This window comes from Salarias fasciatus, chromosome 22, assembly GCF_902148845.1.
Source record: "Salarias fasciatus chromosome 22, fSalaFa1.1, whole genome shotgun sequence".
Classification (NCBI taxonomy): Eukaryota; Metazoa; Chordata; class Actinopteri; order Blenniiformes; family Blenniidae; genus Salarias; species Salarias fasciatus.
The window spans coordinates 14,679,921-14,696,176 of record NC_043765.1 but is presented as its reverse complement, the minus strand read 5'-3'; the positions used below and the strand labels follow the sequence as shown (position 1 = coordinate 14,696,176).

The 16,256-nt window shown below is 41.5% G+C and overlaps 2 protein-coding genes across 2 annotated transcripts; both read right to left on the bottom strand.

Moving 5' to 3' along the window:
• Window positions 1–1,027: 1,027 nt before the first annotated feature.
• npy (neuropeptide Y) lies at window positions 1,028–2,919 on the bottom strand. The gene is made up of 4 exons (XM_030082366.1): window positions 2,868–2,919; window positions 2,360–2,547; window positions 1,433–1,522; window positions 1,028–1,343 (listed from the first exon to the last, which is right to left on the bottom strand). The coding sequence occupies exons 2-4, from the start codon at window positions 2,545–2,547 to the stop codon at window positions 1,322–1,324; spliced, it is 300 nt and encodes a 99-aa protein (XP_029938226.1). The 5' UTR covers window positions 2,868–2,919; the 3' UTR covers window positions 1,028–1,321.
• A 4,454-nt stretch (window positions 2,920–7,373) lies between these two features.
• Window positions 7,374–16,220, bottom strand: fam221a (family with sequence similarity 221 member A). Its single transcript, XM_030121055.1, has 8 exons — window positions 16,065–16,220; window positions 15,719–15,892; window positions 15,457–15,647; window positions 15,281–15,354; window positions 15,034–15,166; window positions 13,937–13,986; window positions 8,191–8,244; window positions 7,374–7,379 (listed from the first exon to the last, which is right to left on the bottom strand). The coding sequence occupies exons 1-8, from the start codon at window positions 16,127–16,129 to the stop codon at window positions 7,374–7,376; spliced, it is 747 nt and encodes a 248-aa protein (XP_029976915.1). The 5' UTR covers window positions 16,130–16,220.
• Window positions 16,221–16,256: the final 36 nt, after the last annotated feature.

The following is a 16,256-nucleotide window of genomic DNA, read 5'->3' as shown; positions in this document are numbered from 1 at the left end:
CTGGGACCCAAATAAACCTTGACAATTTGAATATGTTCATACATATTCTTAAAATCTTTGCAGTGTTGTAAAGGATAAATGTTCTCACTTATGGTTCAAATTTACAAAATTCCAACCCGAGGTATCGTTACTGAATGATCATCATACTGCATAAACTAGTGGTGCAAACATCCACTGATGAGAGATCAGCTTTCACAGGCTCAGTTTTATGAAAGATCATTTAAAATAGCAACAACAAATTTCCTAAATTGTTGCTGCAATGCCAAACTTAAAATCTCTAGCATCCATTTAATAGAGAGGAAAAGTCTCCGATGACTCAGTGTTTATGTTCCTCTTCAGACACACTGGGAACAATACTTGCTAGATGCATTCAAGGTGTGGTTCAGGGACGACTGCCTGCCCTACACAATGAGTGAGTAACATTTTCTAAATTTGCTTTCCACTTGCATTGACATGTTGAAGTGCTGCATAAGTCACCAGCTCCTTTTGTTTGATGAGAGTCTCCAGTTTCCTGCAGACTGTGGGTCTGCTGTCTCTTACCGCTTGACTTACTCTCTGGCTGCAGTACTTAACCATTTATATAATTGCACTAATGCCCCTGGAAATAACATTTCTCCCTTCATTTATTTCAGAGCAGGTACTTATCCCTGTGGCCACAAGAGAGCGCCATTAGCTGTACGATTGGCAGACTCAAGATTGATAGATGTCTTCTGGCTTTATGGGGCTTTTAAGGAACCATTCCTGTTTTAGAGGATTCTGAAAGGTGCTTTTTGCACACTTGCCGTATAACCCGCTGCAGCAGCTTCTCCGTTTAAGATTTTTTTTTTTTTTGGCTGCTTAGTGTAGCTCAGCAAGCTCAAACCTGATGTAACCTGAAATCATTATTCCCCCAATTCTTCAGCACCAATGCAACTTCTTTTTATTCTTCAGAGTTGACCAATAAATGCTCATTTTGCCTTTGAGAAGAACATGTTTCAGGAATGAATACTGTTTGGTTTTGTCAAGCAGATACTATGAATTGCATTCGTTCAAACCGTCAATCTTTAATAGCACAAAATACAAACAAACATGCCCCTCTTCCACTTAGCTGTTATGTTTCACAGATGGCGACTCTGAGTCAACTATTTACAATTTCATGGCACATAGCCGGCGATGAGGAGTGCTGACTGTAGCTGATGGGGAAGGGCGGTGGGGCTGTCGACAGGTGGCGGCTCGCCGAGGTGAAAGGTCGCAGAGGCAAGGTGGTCGTTGTCGTGAGACAGTATGAAGTGACGGAGGCCGAAGTATCAGCAGTGAATGAGAGCCGATACCGGCGACGACATCACCACAGAGATGGGTCATATCTGGAGGAGAGAGGGGCAAAGGTCAGTGTCAGAGCCCTGCGGTCGCTCTGAAACTCATCACTGCACAAACACACACATACTGTATATACCTCGACTGTGGAAGCGTGTCTGTGCTCTCCTTCAACAGCAGCTCTGAGACCAGGGTGTCCAGAATCTCGGGATCGGACCTCTTTCCATACCTGAGACACAGAGAGGCATTGGTGGTCAGGAATGTGTTTGATTATTTGTGGCTTTCATTGGCTCCTCTCTTCAGATGAATAGACTTAAAATGTAATGAAAAACAAGAGCAGACATTGGGTGAAATTAACACACTGAAGTAAATAACTTTCTCCTGCCATAATTCAAAGTCAGACCCAAACCAGGCACCACAGGCAGGAAGTTGCATCAGCGGTGGTCATTCTTCCCTCACTGTGCTTCACACGATCAGCCATGCTGGCGTGCTTTTCTCTTTGGCCGGCTGAGTGCCTGCAGAGGCATCAGCATCCCTGACATTCAGAGTATAGCTCGAAACTGTGGCTGACTTGACACGGCACGCTGGCCATGTCAGTCATTTTCCTTCAAGATTTCAGTTTTTTTTTTGTTGTTGTTTTTTTACAGATGGTGAATAGTCAGTCTGCCCTGCTGTAACAAGTGAGAGCAAATAATCTGCAACTCAGACTGACAGCTTCAACCTGCAGAATCCCAACAGATGCCATGCAGTATATTTCATTGCTTCCAAATCAGACCGTTGCAGTTGAAGGAACATTTTTATGTGGCTGTTGAAGGCTGATACAGAAAGAGGGAAATTATTTTGCCCACAGTCCCACATAAATATTTTCACACATTAATGTTAAAAATACTGATTGGTAAAATACTTAAGAAAAGATTCACCATTAAAATCTTCCATTTGAGCCTGAGGTCTATTATATCAATAAATTAACGGACATCATGAATACCAGATCAAACTTCACAGTCTTCACAAAACAGAAACCTTCAGCTATTCCCTATTGGATTCTGTGTTTTGATGGCTTTCCCACCTCTGTCTCGTGATGAGGTTGATGTAGTGTCTCAGAGCTGAGTAGTACTTGGCCAGCTCCTCCGCCGGGGCGTCCTCTCCGGGGTTCTCGGGTTTCACCGGGTAAGCCTCCGTCCAGGCGCCCAGGCAGAGCAGCGCCCACAGCAGGAACCCCAGAGTCCCCAGCCAGCTGACATAGTTAGGATGCATCTGGCAGAGGGAAGCAGAAAAAGATGACTCTTTACAGCACAACTGTTCCAGGCAACCTGTTGCGCTAAAAATAGAATAAAATAAAATAAAATAAAATAAAATAAAATAAAATAAAATAAAATAAAATAAAATAAAATAAAATAAAATACTTTAATAGTTAAAAAAACACGTTTAAAAAATAAATAAATCTACAAATCAGGAAGCACAACCAGCTCAGAGGCGTCAAAAAGTACTTAAAAAAAACGTTAAAAAAACTAAAAAAAAAATACATATAAGGATACAATTTGCATAAAGGTTAAAGGAAAAATGAAAGTACGTACATTTTGCGGAGGGTTGGATTGAGTTTTGCGCGCCGTCCTGCTCCGTGCGTGTCTTCTGCTCCTCCGGGGGCGCGCGGTGGAGTTTATATCTGTGCGCAAAGGACGCGCGGCAGGATAGCGCGTCAGAGACGCGCTCTTTGCAGCTCAGGTTTTTCAGACACGAACGTCACCGCTGATGCTGTCATTAGTATCTAGTTGGCCTCGTTCTTGGTATTTATTCCAAATGTTTCAGTTAATTTAAGGAACCTTAAATGGAAAGTGAATTAGCAAATGAGATCCTGTGCAATGAGAGAAAGAAGGTATTTAAGGTCGTTCTCTTCTGATAATAAAAAGTCATAAACACAAACAAAACTGTGCATGCATAAAACCGATTTCAGATTCAGTTTTATTTGTATAGTCAAATTATTATCATGTCTTGGCATTTTGCATTTGAATCAACTCTATAAAGAAAAACAAATAACAATAAGCTTATATGGCTGGGGAATGGAAAAACTAAATTTCAACAGTAAGATAAATACTCAGACATCTGTTCTGACGGGTTATAAGCTATAAAGAGGGCCAGATGTAAACAAACTAGTAGGCACCAGATCTGATCAAAGTGTTGTTGACTGATGGGTGTCAGACCTGCAGATGAAATCACTTCAGCTCCACAGACAGAGATCAGAGAAGGACGGTTTGTCTCTAGAGAGTGGACAGACAGGAGAAAACAGACACTTCAGGGGAAATGCATATTTTTTGACATATAGAGGCATGGGAAGAGAAGAAGAAGTTCTGTGCACAGTTGAACAAGCAGTCAGCACTGCTGAACAGTGTACGGTGACCTGGGCCAGACTGAACCATAAGTCTGATCAAACAGTAAAGGTTTAAGCCTGATATTAAAATTACAGACTGTATTAGGCTCATTTTTGAAACCGCGAGCTGGTTCCCGAGGACAGATGCCTCGCGTCCGACTTACAGGAACGCCAGAAACCTCTAATAATACAGGATTCTGAGAGCAAAGTTTTCTGCTTGGACAATACGGTTCTAAAAGCCCTTTAAGATATGATGATGTCTGGCTGCTCAGAGCTTTGTATGTTACAGGAAGAGAAGAAAGAACATCTTCAATGGAGACGCATCTGATCCATGAAGACTGAATGAAATTAGAGTAGTAAACTGTACTCCATTGTATATCAAATGCAGTGTGTACATAACACGCACGAGCACACACACGCGTGCACACGCAGATTGATACACACAAGCCATGAGCACGATGTTTTGGTGTTTCTGGCGTCTCCTCTGTGAAGGTGATAAATTATTCCAAAATCAAGTAGTCATTCTTCGACATAATGACATCAATAATCCCATCTGAAGTCACGAAAGAATGCTAGTAATGCTACACTGTGGGCGAACTTCAAATGAATCTGCTATAGACCGTCTCCTCACCAAAAGAAACTCCTGAGACGACGCCTCGGGTGATCTAGAATAAAAAGATCACATGTCAATGAAAGTTGTTCGACTGAATCAGTTCACTAATTTCATTTTGTAGTTTATTCCATCTGATGGAAAGAGAGACTGTGGCTCTTGACTTGAACAAAAGGCCTTAATGTGAAGATCAGGATACGTCAGCCAAGAAACCCTCTTAATAAGAAAACCCAAATAGCACTTCAGATGAATCTGCACCACCAAGTGCTTCATTTACCTCCCATTCATAATCCTTTTGTGTGTGATCCCGCAGCCATATAATCTGTCAAAATCAGGATTCTTCAGCAGTGTTGCTTTTTTAAGTTGTGCAGAGGATGCGTGAAGAGCCTTTTTTGTATGGCACAGGATGCTGAGAGGGAGACGAGGAACGAAACGCAAGAGCGAGGACGCGGATTGCAAGGGGGGAATCATCAGGAGCTCAAGCAGGAATCAGAACTTTTAGTCTTCTTACACGCTCACTTAAAGACTCACTTCACCCGGTGTAATGTCATTTTGAATGTTATTTTGACGCACCTATGCGTCAGACAAGTGACTGGAGCAGATGTGTGAAGCACACGCTGCAGCTGAGAGGTCAGCCAAGAAAATGAGTCAAAGTGTTTATAACAAACTTCAGTTTTAGCATTTTTTTTTAAAACAGGTGCCGTCAAAACAGTGAATCGAAACTGCATCCATAGAAAACAGCAGGTGTTCTTAAGACAAGAAACTTACAGGGCCTCAGTTGAAGAGATGCCCAAACCACACTCTGCTCACTGACATGGCTGTATTAACACGTCCGTCGTAGACGTTTCGCAAAACTAACAGTTTTCTGGAGGGGTCGAGTATTGTGGAGTAGTCCTCCTTTATACAGTGAAGGGAGGAGAGCGAGACGAGACTCAGATGTGCACAACCAGAGGAAGCCAGCTGACGATCAGCACAGAGCGAACGCACGACAGGGGGCGTGACACGATCAATAAGAATACAAGTCAACAACGCGCAACCAGACTCAACAAGGGACGATATCAACCATGCAGGGATCAGTAATGTGGCAACATCAGAATTTATAAACAGCCATAAGTCTGAAGGTTTTAGTGCAAAGAAATATAAGTACATGAACATTTTGTTTGGTGTCTTCCAAAAAAAAAAAAAACAACTCACATATAAAAAGAGGTAAGATACAAGAAATCTGGCTTTCATGTCTGCTACTGTTACTAAACCAGCAGTGCCCACAGCAAATCAACCAGAAATAGAAGATATTTATCCTCAGTAAAATAAGAAAAATTAGGTTCAATTTTTCTTTGTATTTTTTACACTTCTTGTATGTCTTGACGCTTCTGATTTTGATAGACTGGGAGGAACCTGATGCAATTTGAAGACACATTTTTTAGGACTTCTAACCTAACATTTCAGACAGGTTCTTTCCCAGAATCTACTCTCCATGGTCAGGAATGGCCTCAGCACCCCTCCATAAGGCACATGTAGAAGATGGAAGGATGGATGGATGGTTGGAGGAATATCTAAAAAGACTGACACATAACAGATAGGACGAGAAGAGGGGACCAATGAAAGCACACGATACACACTGTGTGTAACTCCTAAAACTGGTTAATCAAGAACAATAAGCCAGGGGATTGAACGCCAAAAAAAAAAAACCTGCCATTGACCAACTGACCAATTGACCTGTACTGATAAAAGCCTCTCTACTACCGTGTTGTAAAGATAAGGAGCAATTGCTAACTAAAATCTTTAACCTCATGTCTACAGTGACGCACAGAGTTGGCATCGCCTCCACTAAATATTGATACTCTGTTAATGTGTTTATGTGCATCTGCATGTGAGATGATCTCAAAATGTGTTTTGTAGAAGTCTTCATTAGCAGCGGTGAGTCATCTAAATGCTCCCATAGACCTCGAGCGGCAGTCAGAGAAGAGCGCCGGGTTCAGGCATTCAGACGGAGAGGGAAACTCAAACCATGAGCTCTGATGAAAACTTCCTAACAGCTGATTGAAAGACTGACAAAAAGGCCAGTGCATGCAAGTCGACCACAGAAACTGAAGTCAATGGAAAGCATGACATCAATAATCATACGTAATGATCAGATCAAAACATCGCTGACAGTCACCTTTATTACAGAGTTCTGGTTTTCGGGATGGGATGTTGACCTCAGCTGGAAGGAATGAAGACACTGGTGTGTGGGCGCTGTTACCTCCCGAACATCTGTGTGTCTACTTCCTATTCTGATCATGTTTACATTTCATAGCACATTTTGTCAGATAGAAACAGCATACCCAGCACATTCAGTTACAATAACAACTTGTGAGCTTGAGGAAGTTCATTTGGTTACTTTTAATTTGGTTAACTCCAGGCTACAGCATCAACAGTTTTATTATTAAGGCTAGTTATTATTTCTGTCTCCTTCAGAGCCTAATTTCATTTTCACTGAAGCCATGAATTATTGAGAAATTAGCATATAAAACACAATAAATTTGTTAATACAGCTCAACTATCCTCATAAATTTAGCGTGACTTCACAGGATGTTGAGAAATAAAAACAGCAATAAAAACCATTTAAGACATACTTTCCATAAAAACTTGATTTTCTTTCAAGTTCAGTCTCAGGTAAGATGCTGCTACACACACAGAGCAGTGGTCAGTGCTTGTGACTGTATCTGTCTCAATATTTACTCTTTTCATAAAATATTCAAAGGATTTTGCAGTTAAAATAGCCCTGACAAGCAAGTCACATTTTCCTGGAGTGGTTCAGTTTTCTTCTCACTATTTTAGCTGTTGTTGTACTGGTTAAACAAATGAAATCACCTTTAAAAAACAAACAAACAAAACAAAAACATGTTAAGCACTTTTTCGGTGAGTACTAAAATGTTTCAGTCTAGATTTGTACGATCAGAAGTCAGCTCTGCGGAGGCCGAGTCTTTCAGCAAAGAAGCTGTTTAAATGCAAATTTGATTTCTCCTCCTCTCATCAGCCTCCTGGTTTCTACAATAACTGCGGTCGCGAGGTTTTGTAACGATGAAAAGGCCTGTAATTTTCTCCTGCTGCGAATCACACTCTTCACATCTACAGTGAGCACAAGCGCAAGAGGAAATACTGACAAGCAGGAGGCTGTGTGTGTGTGTGTCTTCTCCATCAGGCAGTAAAGTTAAGGGACTGCATGGGAAGACAAACGTGGGGAAGAAGAAGCAGAAATTCTCGCAGCCTTGGGCTTTCTGTCGCCATTATGCCGGTTTTGCACGCAACCCTGACGTGTAAATTGCTGCTTTTGACTACACTATTGTGCTAAGGTGACAATCTGTTACTGGTGGTAAGTAAGCACTACTATTACTTGGAAAAGGCAACGGCAGCCTCCGTGGGCTGCAGCCTACTACTGAAGGGTTAAGACCTCCACAGAGGTCTTCGCACAGCATCCACCTGAACCATAACATTATCACACTGGAGCGATTAAAACATTATTTGTGTTGACATTGTGTTTTGGTTGATATAGAGCAAGCAAGGCAGAATTTAGAAAAAAAAAAAAAAAAAAAATCAATGTCTATGTTTTGAAGCCAGAAGTGTCTTTTCTGACATATTCTTCGACACAACAGCAATCTAAACTTCAAAGAAGCATCTCCCTAAATTGTTCGACTTTGTTTCGGCGTTGGTATGAACTGACAGCGTCTGCCAGCAATTACTGCGCCACACAACATTTCAAAGCTCTCCTTCACTTTCAGTCACGCCGAGTACAAGAATGACAACTCTTCAATAAGGAAATAACAAGGAGTTAATGTCCTTTGTGGTTTTGCTCATTTATTCTTCTATTACTCTAATTACTGTAGAAGTCTGTACAGTCTCAGCCTTTTTAATTCTCCTTTTTTTTTTTTTTTTTTTTTACCTCTTCTCTCGCTGCCTGGTCTGATCTGTGTTTGTCATTGTGTCTCATCTGTTTCTGGGGTGAAAACGGCGCACATGTCACATCGGGAGAAACATCATATGAAGTCTTTTGACTGATGGACGTGCAAAAGGTCGCCTCACGGAGCTGTGACAGGTTAGTCCGGCTCAGGTGCGCAGGTCGGAGTCCTGAGCCCTCCGTATTAAAGGAACATGATGAAAGGTGTAGCCACGTCAAAGAGCGACAAACTCAGTGGTATACATTGCAACAGAATGTTATTTTGATTGCAAAAAAATAACCCTGAATATTTTATTAAAGTTCAGCATGTGTTAGGAAACTATTTATTTAGCATTATTTAGGCAACATATCCTCTTGAAAAAAACTTTCCCAGCCGTTTAGCATGCTGTAGCAATCAAGAGTAAATTAAATAACTGAAGGCATTGTCCAAAGACATTACCAGCCTTTTAGACTGTGCTCTGGATGCAGAATGAGAATGCTGATAATGGGTGAGTGTATGATTTAACTAGGCAAATTAATGCCTCATGAAACATCTGAAAGGGCCGATATTTCTAATGAGGGCGCATTCATGACAGAACTCATCAACAGTCACTGTCAGTCAGCCAGACACTCAGCCCAAATGCTTATCCTGGGAGTTAAAGTCATGTCCAGATTTAATGCTGTTATTCAGGTGAAAGGTAGGAGGATGCATAATGTATGAATGGCTGTAGGAGAGCAGGACGCAGCACTCAACAGGCCGAGGGCCTTTCTGTGGGGGATATGAAAACAATGATAATGTGTCAAGAGGAGGTTTTCTTTCCTTACTTCTGAAAATTGAATTGGTAGAGGGATGCATCTCTTCTGGACGTTGTAAATGTGTCTTAGTTAAGTTATATAATTAGCTAAGATGCAGCAGACTAGCAATTGTTGATGTTTCACAAGGATTTGACTTTGAATCGAGACTGACTTTGATATAATAATGGTGTGTCAGCCTAGACAATTATTGAAAGTATTTATACAAATTCACGAGGGATCACTGAAGAAACCTTTCTGTAAGCTCCCAAGTGTTATGAATATCCTTGACCTTTTGTCCAAATCTCCAAGGCTGCTAAACATGAAAGCGATATAATTCATTTGTATTAACAGGAATATTGAACACATTTTTTTTTAATTCTTCAACTATAAATAAATCATAATTTAAAGATTAACTTGTAGCCCACAATGATTATGGATGTGTGTACAATGTAAGTAATGAAAGGAAGAATTTCATTGCACCATGGAAAGTGATTCCAAATGACTATATGACTTTGACTGGTCTTGACTCGACTTGTCTTGGATGGATGGATCATTGACCAATTCAAGCACTGCCACTGTTTATTGTTGACTTACTGCCAAGTGGTATTATCTCTGCGCAACCTAAGGGAGCATGACCACCACCTCCTCCGTCATAAAAACAGCACATTGCTTGTTTCTAGCCTTATGTGCATCATAAACTGTGCACATGACTGAGTGTGTGGGGAGCTGAATGTGTTCAAGCACAGTTTTGCGAGTCGAACAACATTTAGTTAACCTGGCAACATACACGTCTCTTTTATTCCCTTTTTATCACAGCAGCACTAAACCCAGTTCTCATTATTCTCTCTTCTTCTTTCTCAGTGCAGTGACTCTGCCAACACAAGAAGGGCCTGACACAGCTTCTGTAACACACACGCACGCACGCACGCACGCACGCGCGCACACACACACACACACACACACACACACACACACACGTTCAATGTGTCAGATTCACACAAAGCTTTGTGCTCTAATATTGGAGGGATGTCTTGGATTTCTGTTCTTCTGAGAAACAGAACAAACTGGATTTTGCTTGAGCTGAATTTGCCCTGTCTAGAAATCTTGCACATTGTCTTGATTAAAATAAATAAACTCTTGAGAATGGTTTGAAAACATCAACCATTATCAATGGTTGATGTTTAACCATTCGATGATCAATCGAAGGTTTTATTGTTGAATAAAAGTAATATGATACATAAGAAATACCTCGTACCTTGGTGAAGGCATATTTAGTAATAGTTGTTTGTCCTTGTCTTGAGCTTATGTTTTCCTGTCATCCCACCTGTAGGGAAATTATGAGAAATTTTCTCTTTGTGTTCCCTTAAACCAGAGTGTGCTTACCATAACTGTCACTGATGTAATTAAGTAATTATTGCACAGTAATTGCCAGTTTAATCTCGTTTGCCTCTTGATTTGTGGAGTGAAATCTGTCAGTCAAGTTGGGTGTGGTTTCTATGGCGAAATGAGGGATGTTATAAGCATTCCCTTCAACCAACAGCCAAAGTAAATTACCTGTGGCCTCCTTAATGGGGTTGCTATGGAGAGGCATTTATCCTAAATTGTAATTGTGCTCCACTAATGTGTCAGACAATGACCGCCTAATGGTTTTCTTAAAGGATACTTGATTCCTGCAGTCAGAGCTCAGCTCCGAAGTAAAGACAAAGGCATGAGTCACATTTTAAAGTGTGTCTGCTATTTTGAATGTTTGTGTACACACTTAATCTTGAAGCAACCTGACCCCCGCCCCCTCCCCACATTGTAGAAACACAGTCAATCTAAAGTGTCAGCTTCGGTTCACCTTCCACTTGGTCCCTCTTCAGCACTGGAGTGCAGAGACCCAGGTGCAGTCATGACGTCCTTCATGCAAAGCTCTACCTCGTATCCCCAAGACCACCTGCTCAGCCCACTGACACACACACACACACACACACACACACACACGGCTGCCTCGGGTAATGCTAACATTACAACACAGGTGACTTCAGATGCACCGGCCAGCTCCAGCGTGGAAGCTGATCCAGTCTGACTCGCCAACCCCTCTCTACAGGAGCGTGTGTGTAGGAGTTAATCTCCGTTTAGATGCCTGTTAATTGCGCGCCTCAGTTAAAAAGTGGGCCGCCGAAGAAGAAAATATAACCTGCTTCAATCTGAATTCACTGCACGGATTAAATCAACTCTCATCATCGCTGATCTGCCGTGAGGAATGGGATTAATCAATCGGAGACAGTACATCTATCTCCAAATTAAAAACGGTGCTCGTCGCTGCACTTATAGCTCAACGGCTCTGGTGTTATTTTGGTGGTGAGTTGAGTGGGTGGTTTTCATCTCAGTAAGAAATGAAAAACAAACAAAACTTCACCTCCGATGCATAAAATTTTCTATTTTATGGGGCTTGAATCAAACACATTGACTCATTCCTTGAAAAATGTACAACAGAGGTGTGTTTATTTTGTGATTTACTGGCATCATCGTGGATTCCTCTGATGAGCTGACCCTGTGAGCACAATAATTCCACAGAAAAAAAACATTGTGAATTGGCTAGGTATTTACATTATGTCAAAAAATCATTGTAACATTTGCAGTGACACCCATGCTGTGCTTTCATTAAGAATTGAATCCATTGCTTCATCCTCTTGAAACTTCACGAATTATTTGAAAATCTTACATTCCTATTTACTGAAGGATGCTGCACCCGGTGATCAAAACTCTGATTGCGTCAGTAAGCTGAGTGTTTACTCTTCACAGTAGATCGGACCAGTGTCGCAACAACAACTTGTACTGTGTGTACTGTGTATGTTTTCAAACTTTCCAAAGGATGGACAGGAACAAAAATTATCAATCTGGAGACAAGATTTTATAATTGTCTAGGAACAAATACAGTATCATAAAAGATCTTACAGATTGACTCAGTCTGGAAAATGTCTTTACTGTTGGTTAATCTTTGTCTTGCAGAGAGCAGAACCCGATGCCTTAGTGGATGTTTGGTTGATTTTTAATCCGTGTATCATTCGTTCAATTGATATTCAATTAAGAATCAAAAAACAAAATATTGAAAAATGAGTCGTTTTTCCTTTTTTCGTTTTTAAAATGAAAAGAAATAAATGAAAATTGGTTTGTTTTTCAATATCCCGTTTGTTAAGACAGATCAAATAAAGGAAAGTTGAAATTTGGCCACAGAGCAGACTTTAATGTGATTTTTCAATTTCTTCGATCTCCGTGACCCGGAAGTTCTATCGTCTGTGTTTTGGTTTTTGTCGGCGGGAAGGTGGGCGGGTCACGGGACCCTGTGGGTCAGTTTAAGGCCAGCACACACTACTATACACTACTACAGAAGGATCAGGCCGAATTTTGCCCCGATCTTCTCCTCCCGACCGAAGCCGACAAGGTCCGACTGTCGGGAGTAAGATAATCTCGGGTCTGATCTTCGTGTAGTGTTCGGGGGGTTCAGAGAGATGTTTTCCGGTCGGAGCCTCTCGGGAGGCGTCGGAAGGGGAGATCGTAAATAATGATCATGTTTAATATTTCTGATCGCAAATCCTGTGGTGCGTGGAGCTCTGAGAGGCGCTGATCAGCTCCGAGCAGACCTGTCCACTCCCTCGAAATAAAGCTCCCTGATTGGCTGGTGCTGCTGCGTTAAAAAAAATCCCCTCTCAGCTGTCAGAGATGGAGACATATGTGAAATATATTCACTATATGACAGTGAAAGAGAAAAGTCAGTACTCCTAATCTCAGCAGTGAAGAAAGTGAGGGGTTAATCCTCAATACCTGGATCGCTCCTGGATAAACTGTATTTCCTCCATTCAGACCCAAACTCCGATCTGCTCATTCATCTGCATCGCCAGTCCTGCAATAATCCCGATGTTTGAATTCATGTCCACTATTAACCATCATGGAAAAAAAAAAACAACAACTTTCCCTGCCTTCAGAGAGACGAGCGAAGCATAATGAAATTTACCTAATCGCTTAAGAGCAGTAGCAGACTCTGACAAAGCTACTTTTTTAAATCACCAAATATCTTAAATCATTCTTTTTGTCCCCAGATTGGATAGTTTACACCAGAATAAAATCTCGTTGAGCTTTGATAAGGTAAATTTCATTATGCGTCGCTCGTCTCTCTGAAGGCACGGAGTCAGGATATTAAATTAAAGTTGTTTTTTTTTTTTTTTTCATTTATTTTTTTCCTCATTCTTCCGTGATGGTTAATGTAGGACTTGCGATGCAGATTGGAGTTTGGGTCTGAATGGAGGAAATCCAGTTTATCCTGGAGCGATCCAGTTATTGAGGATTAACCCCTCACTTTCTTCACTGCTGAGTTTAGGAGTTCTGACTTTTCTCTTTCTTTCTTTCTTTCTCTACTCGGAGCTGATCAGCGCCTCTCAGAGCACCACACTCCACAGGATTTGCGATCAGAAATATTAAACATGTTCATTATCTACGATCTCCCCTTCCGACGCCTCCCGAGAGGCTCCGACCGGAAAAAAATCTCTCTGAACCCCCCGAACACTACACGAAGATCGGACCCGAACTCATTAGCATACTCCCGGACCTTGTCTTCGGTAGGGAGGAGAAAACTGGGGCAAAATTCGGCCTGATCCTTCTGTAGTGTGTGCTGGCCTTAAACTGACCCACAGGGTCCCGTGACCCGCCCACGTTTCCCACCGGCAAAAACCAAAACACAGACGATAGAACTTCCGGGTCACGGAGATCGAAGAAATTGAAAAATCACATTAAAGTCTGCTCTGTGGCCGCATTTCAACTTTCCTTTATTTGATCTGTCTTAACAAACGGGATATTGAAAAACGAACCAATTTTCATTTATTTGTTTTCATTTTAAAAACGAAAAAAGGAAAAACGACTAATTTTTCAATATTTTGTTTTTTGATTCTAAATTGAATATCAATTGAACGAATGATACACGGATTATTTTTGATGCTGAGCCTCCCAAGTCATCATTTCTGTCTTCATCTAAAAACATACGGTAGAAATTAAACTAAAGTTAGAGGTGACAGGTACAACGTACACAGTGATGGCTACAGGAATGGGCAACGTTGATGATTGTGAGATTCATGAAGAAGTAATCTATACTAAATGTTGCCCAAATTGTGACCAAACACTTTGATGACTAGCATGCATGCAAGATAATAGAATATAATATCAAATGTTATACCGCAACTTTAAAAAAAAGGATTAAAAGACACTGCATGCGGCATTCAAACAAGTGTGCTCCTCCTTTAGTAAAATTCAATAATGTTCACCCTCACATGAGCTGAGGATACATTCAAAACTTAGAAACCTCATTACATTCTGCACAGCGGTTGTTGAAGTGTGAGACATGCCTCCAGTAGGGGACGTGAGACGGCAGAGCAACAGGGGAAATAAACATTTCATAAACTGATCTTTTTCATTTAGATGAATTCAAGAAAAGTTGAGGCATAATATGTCAAGTTTCAGTGTCTACAGCGAGAGAAGCTTAAAATAATTAATGACGCTACTACCAAGGCAGATTTGTTTACACTGCCTGGCAATATAGCATAGCAACACATCTCAGCCATGGCATCAGAGAGACAATCTGGCATTTTATGTTCAGTGAGTGGGTCCTCTAATACGTTAAAAGAAAAACCCCTGCTTTAAAAGAGCCTGCTCACAGTCTCGGCAGGATTGAAGAATGTGGTGTATTGAGGTTGTTCACTTTTGACCTTCACTAATCCCTGTTCTGCAAGACTTTAGTGACACTGCACTGCTCTTTGCTGCCCTCACATGCTTCTTAAAGGAAATTTCTTTCCCTTGAGGAATAAACTCAGACACCCATATAAGGTTGTGCAGTCTATCTAAAGCTGATTCACCAAAGCATTGGTTCCATGAATCAGAGTCCGATCTGAAAATAAGCACCCTGTATTGGAATTATTCTGCAGGACGATGATCTGATTTATGTGATTACAGGAAAATTCTGCTGGAAGAGTTGATAACATGCCATACAGCAGACATGCATACAGATAGCCACAGAGGTATTACCTGAGTTACTGGCTTGCAAACCAAGATAACCATCCAGCAGAGAGCTGAACCCTGTCAGTCCTCCCATAGCAGCATAAGGAACATCCCAGCCTACAGGCTGACCACGTGCCACCCTCTCTTGCTTTGTCTCAACCTGCCAAGAACATTGTGCAACTTGATAACTATGAAAACAAAAGTAAGCCAGAAAGCCAAACAAAGTTTGGGTTGCTCCAGGTGCTTGTTTTTGATCCAGTCTGATCCAGCTTACCAGAGTCTGGTGGGCTGAACTGGGCTTGCCACAGCCACAGGTGTAGGGACTCTGGAACCCAGAACAGGAACGACCTAAAAAAAGATTTAAGAGGAAACAGGTTAGTGAAAACTGCTCGTTCACCAGATGAGGTGCTCGAGCATGAAATAGTTTGAAAATGTGTGACTTGCACTCACATATTTTGCACAAGTGACCAGCAGCTTCACTGTGATCCTGCGGTAAGTGTTTACATCTGCAGCGGACAGGGTTTGGTCCAAGACGAGGGACATACTGGTAGGCAGTACAGAAGCATCTCCTGACCTGGCACGGCAGGGCTATGGGTCTCTCGGTGGGAATCATTTCCCACTCAGTCTTATGCTCCTTGTACCTGAGTGATATAAAATTACTGCAGGAGATGTGAGATGGGAGAAGGGTATGGCTTCCTGAGTGATGGCATACCTATGTGCACAGAAGCACTGTGTCTCAGGACCAATGAGTTTGCAGTCAATACTCCCTGGCACGCCAAAGCTTGTATATAGTCTATTTTTCATTCGTCGAGGAAGTACTTTTTTCTTGTATTCTTCATATTGCTCTGGAGTGAACAGCTTTCCACCATCATCATCACCCACAATCCTAAAAACGAAACTAGCATGAGATTATAGATTTCTGCCTGGATAACAATGAACTTTATTATCTTGCTTGAAAAGGAGTTCTGCGTTGTTTATATCTGTTACATCAGCTCCTCATTAAACAATTAGCCGATGGAAACCCAGACATAAATACAGATTTTAGAGTTAAAACAAACCTTCTGTACTCCCAGTAATCGTCCACTGCTTTTAAAGCTGATTTATCGAGAGAGACCGGCTCCATTGTCCCAGATCCAAAACTAACAGCTGCAGGCTTTTCACCTTGTACTCCAATCAACTTCTGTTTATCAGCGGGTGCGGAGTTGCCATGGAGACGGTTTTTAGAGGTCCCTCTAATGGGGAGAGAGTGA

What these genes read in the sequence shown, in the direction of transcription:
- fam221a (XM_030121055.1), bottom strand. Translation starts at nt 16,129, where the DNA reads ATGGAGCCGGTCTCTCTCGATAAATCAGCTTTAAAAGCAGTGGACGAT. An exon ending in TGGTCACTTGTGCAAAATAT is followed by an intron (nt 15,355 to 15,456) that starts GTGAGTGCAAGT and finishes ATCTTTTTTTAG; the next exon opens with GTCGTTCCTGTTCTGGGTTC. An exon ending in TTTGCAAGCCAGTAACTCAG is followed by an intron (nt 13,987 to 15,033) that starts GTAATACCTCTG and finishes GTATGTTTTTAG; the next exon opens with ATGAAGACAGAAATGATGAC.
- npy (XM_030082366.1), bottom strand. Translation starts at nt 2,547, where the DNA reads ATGCATCCTAACTATGTCAGCTGGCTGGGGACTCTGGGGTTCCTGCTG. An exon ending in AACCTCATCACGAGACAGAG is followed by an intron (nt 1,523 to 2,359) that starts GTGGGAAAGCCA and finishes TCTGTGTCTCAG; the next exon opens with GTATGGAAAGAGGTCCGATC. An exon ending in GACACGCTTCCACAGTCGAG is followed by an intron (nt 1,344 to 1,432) that starts GTATATACAGTA and finishes TCTCTCCTCCAG; the next exon opens with ATATGACCCATCTCTGTGGT.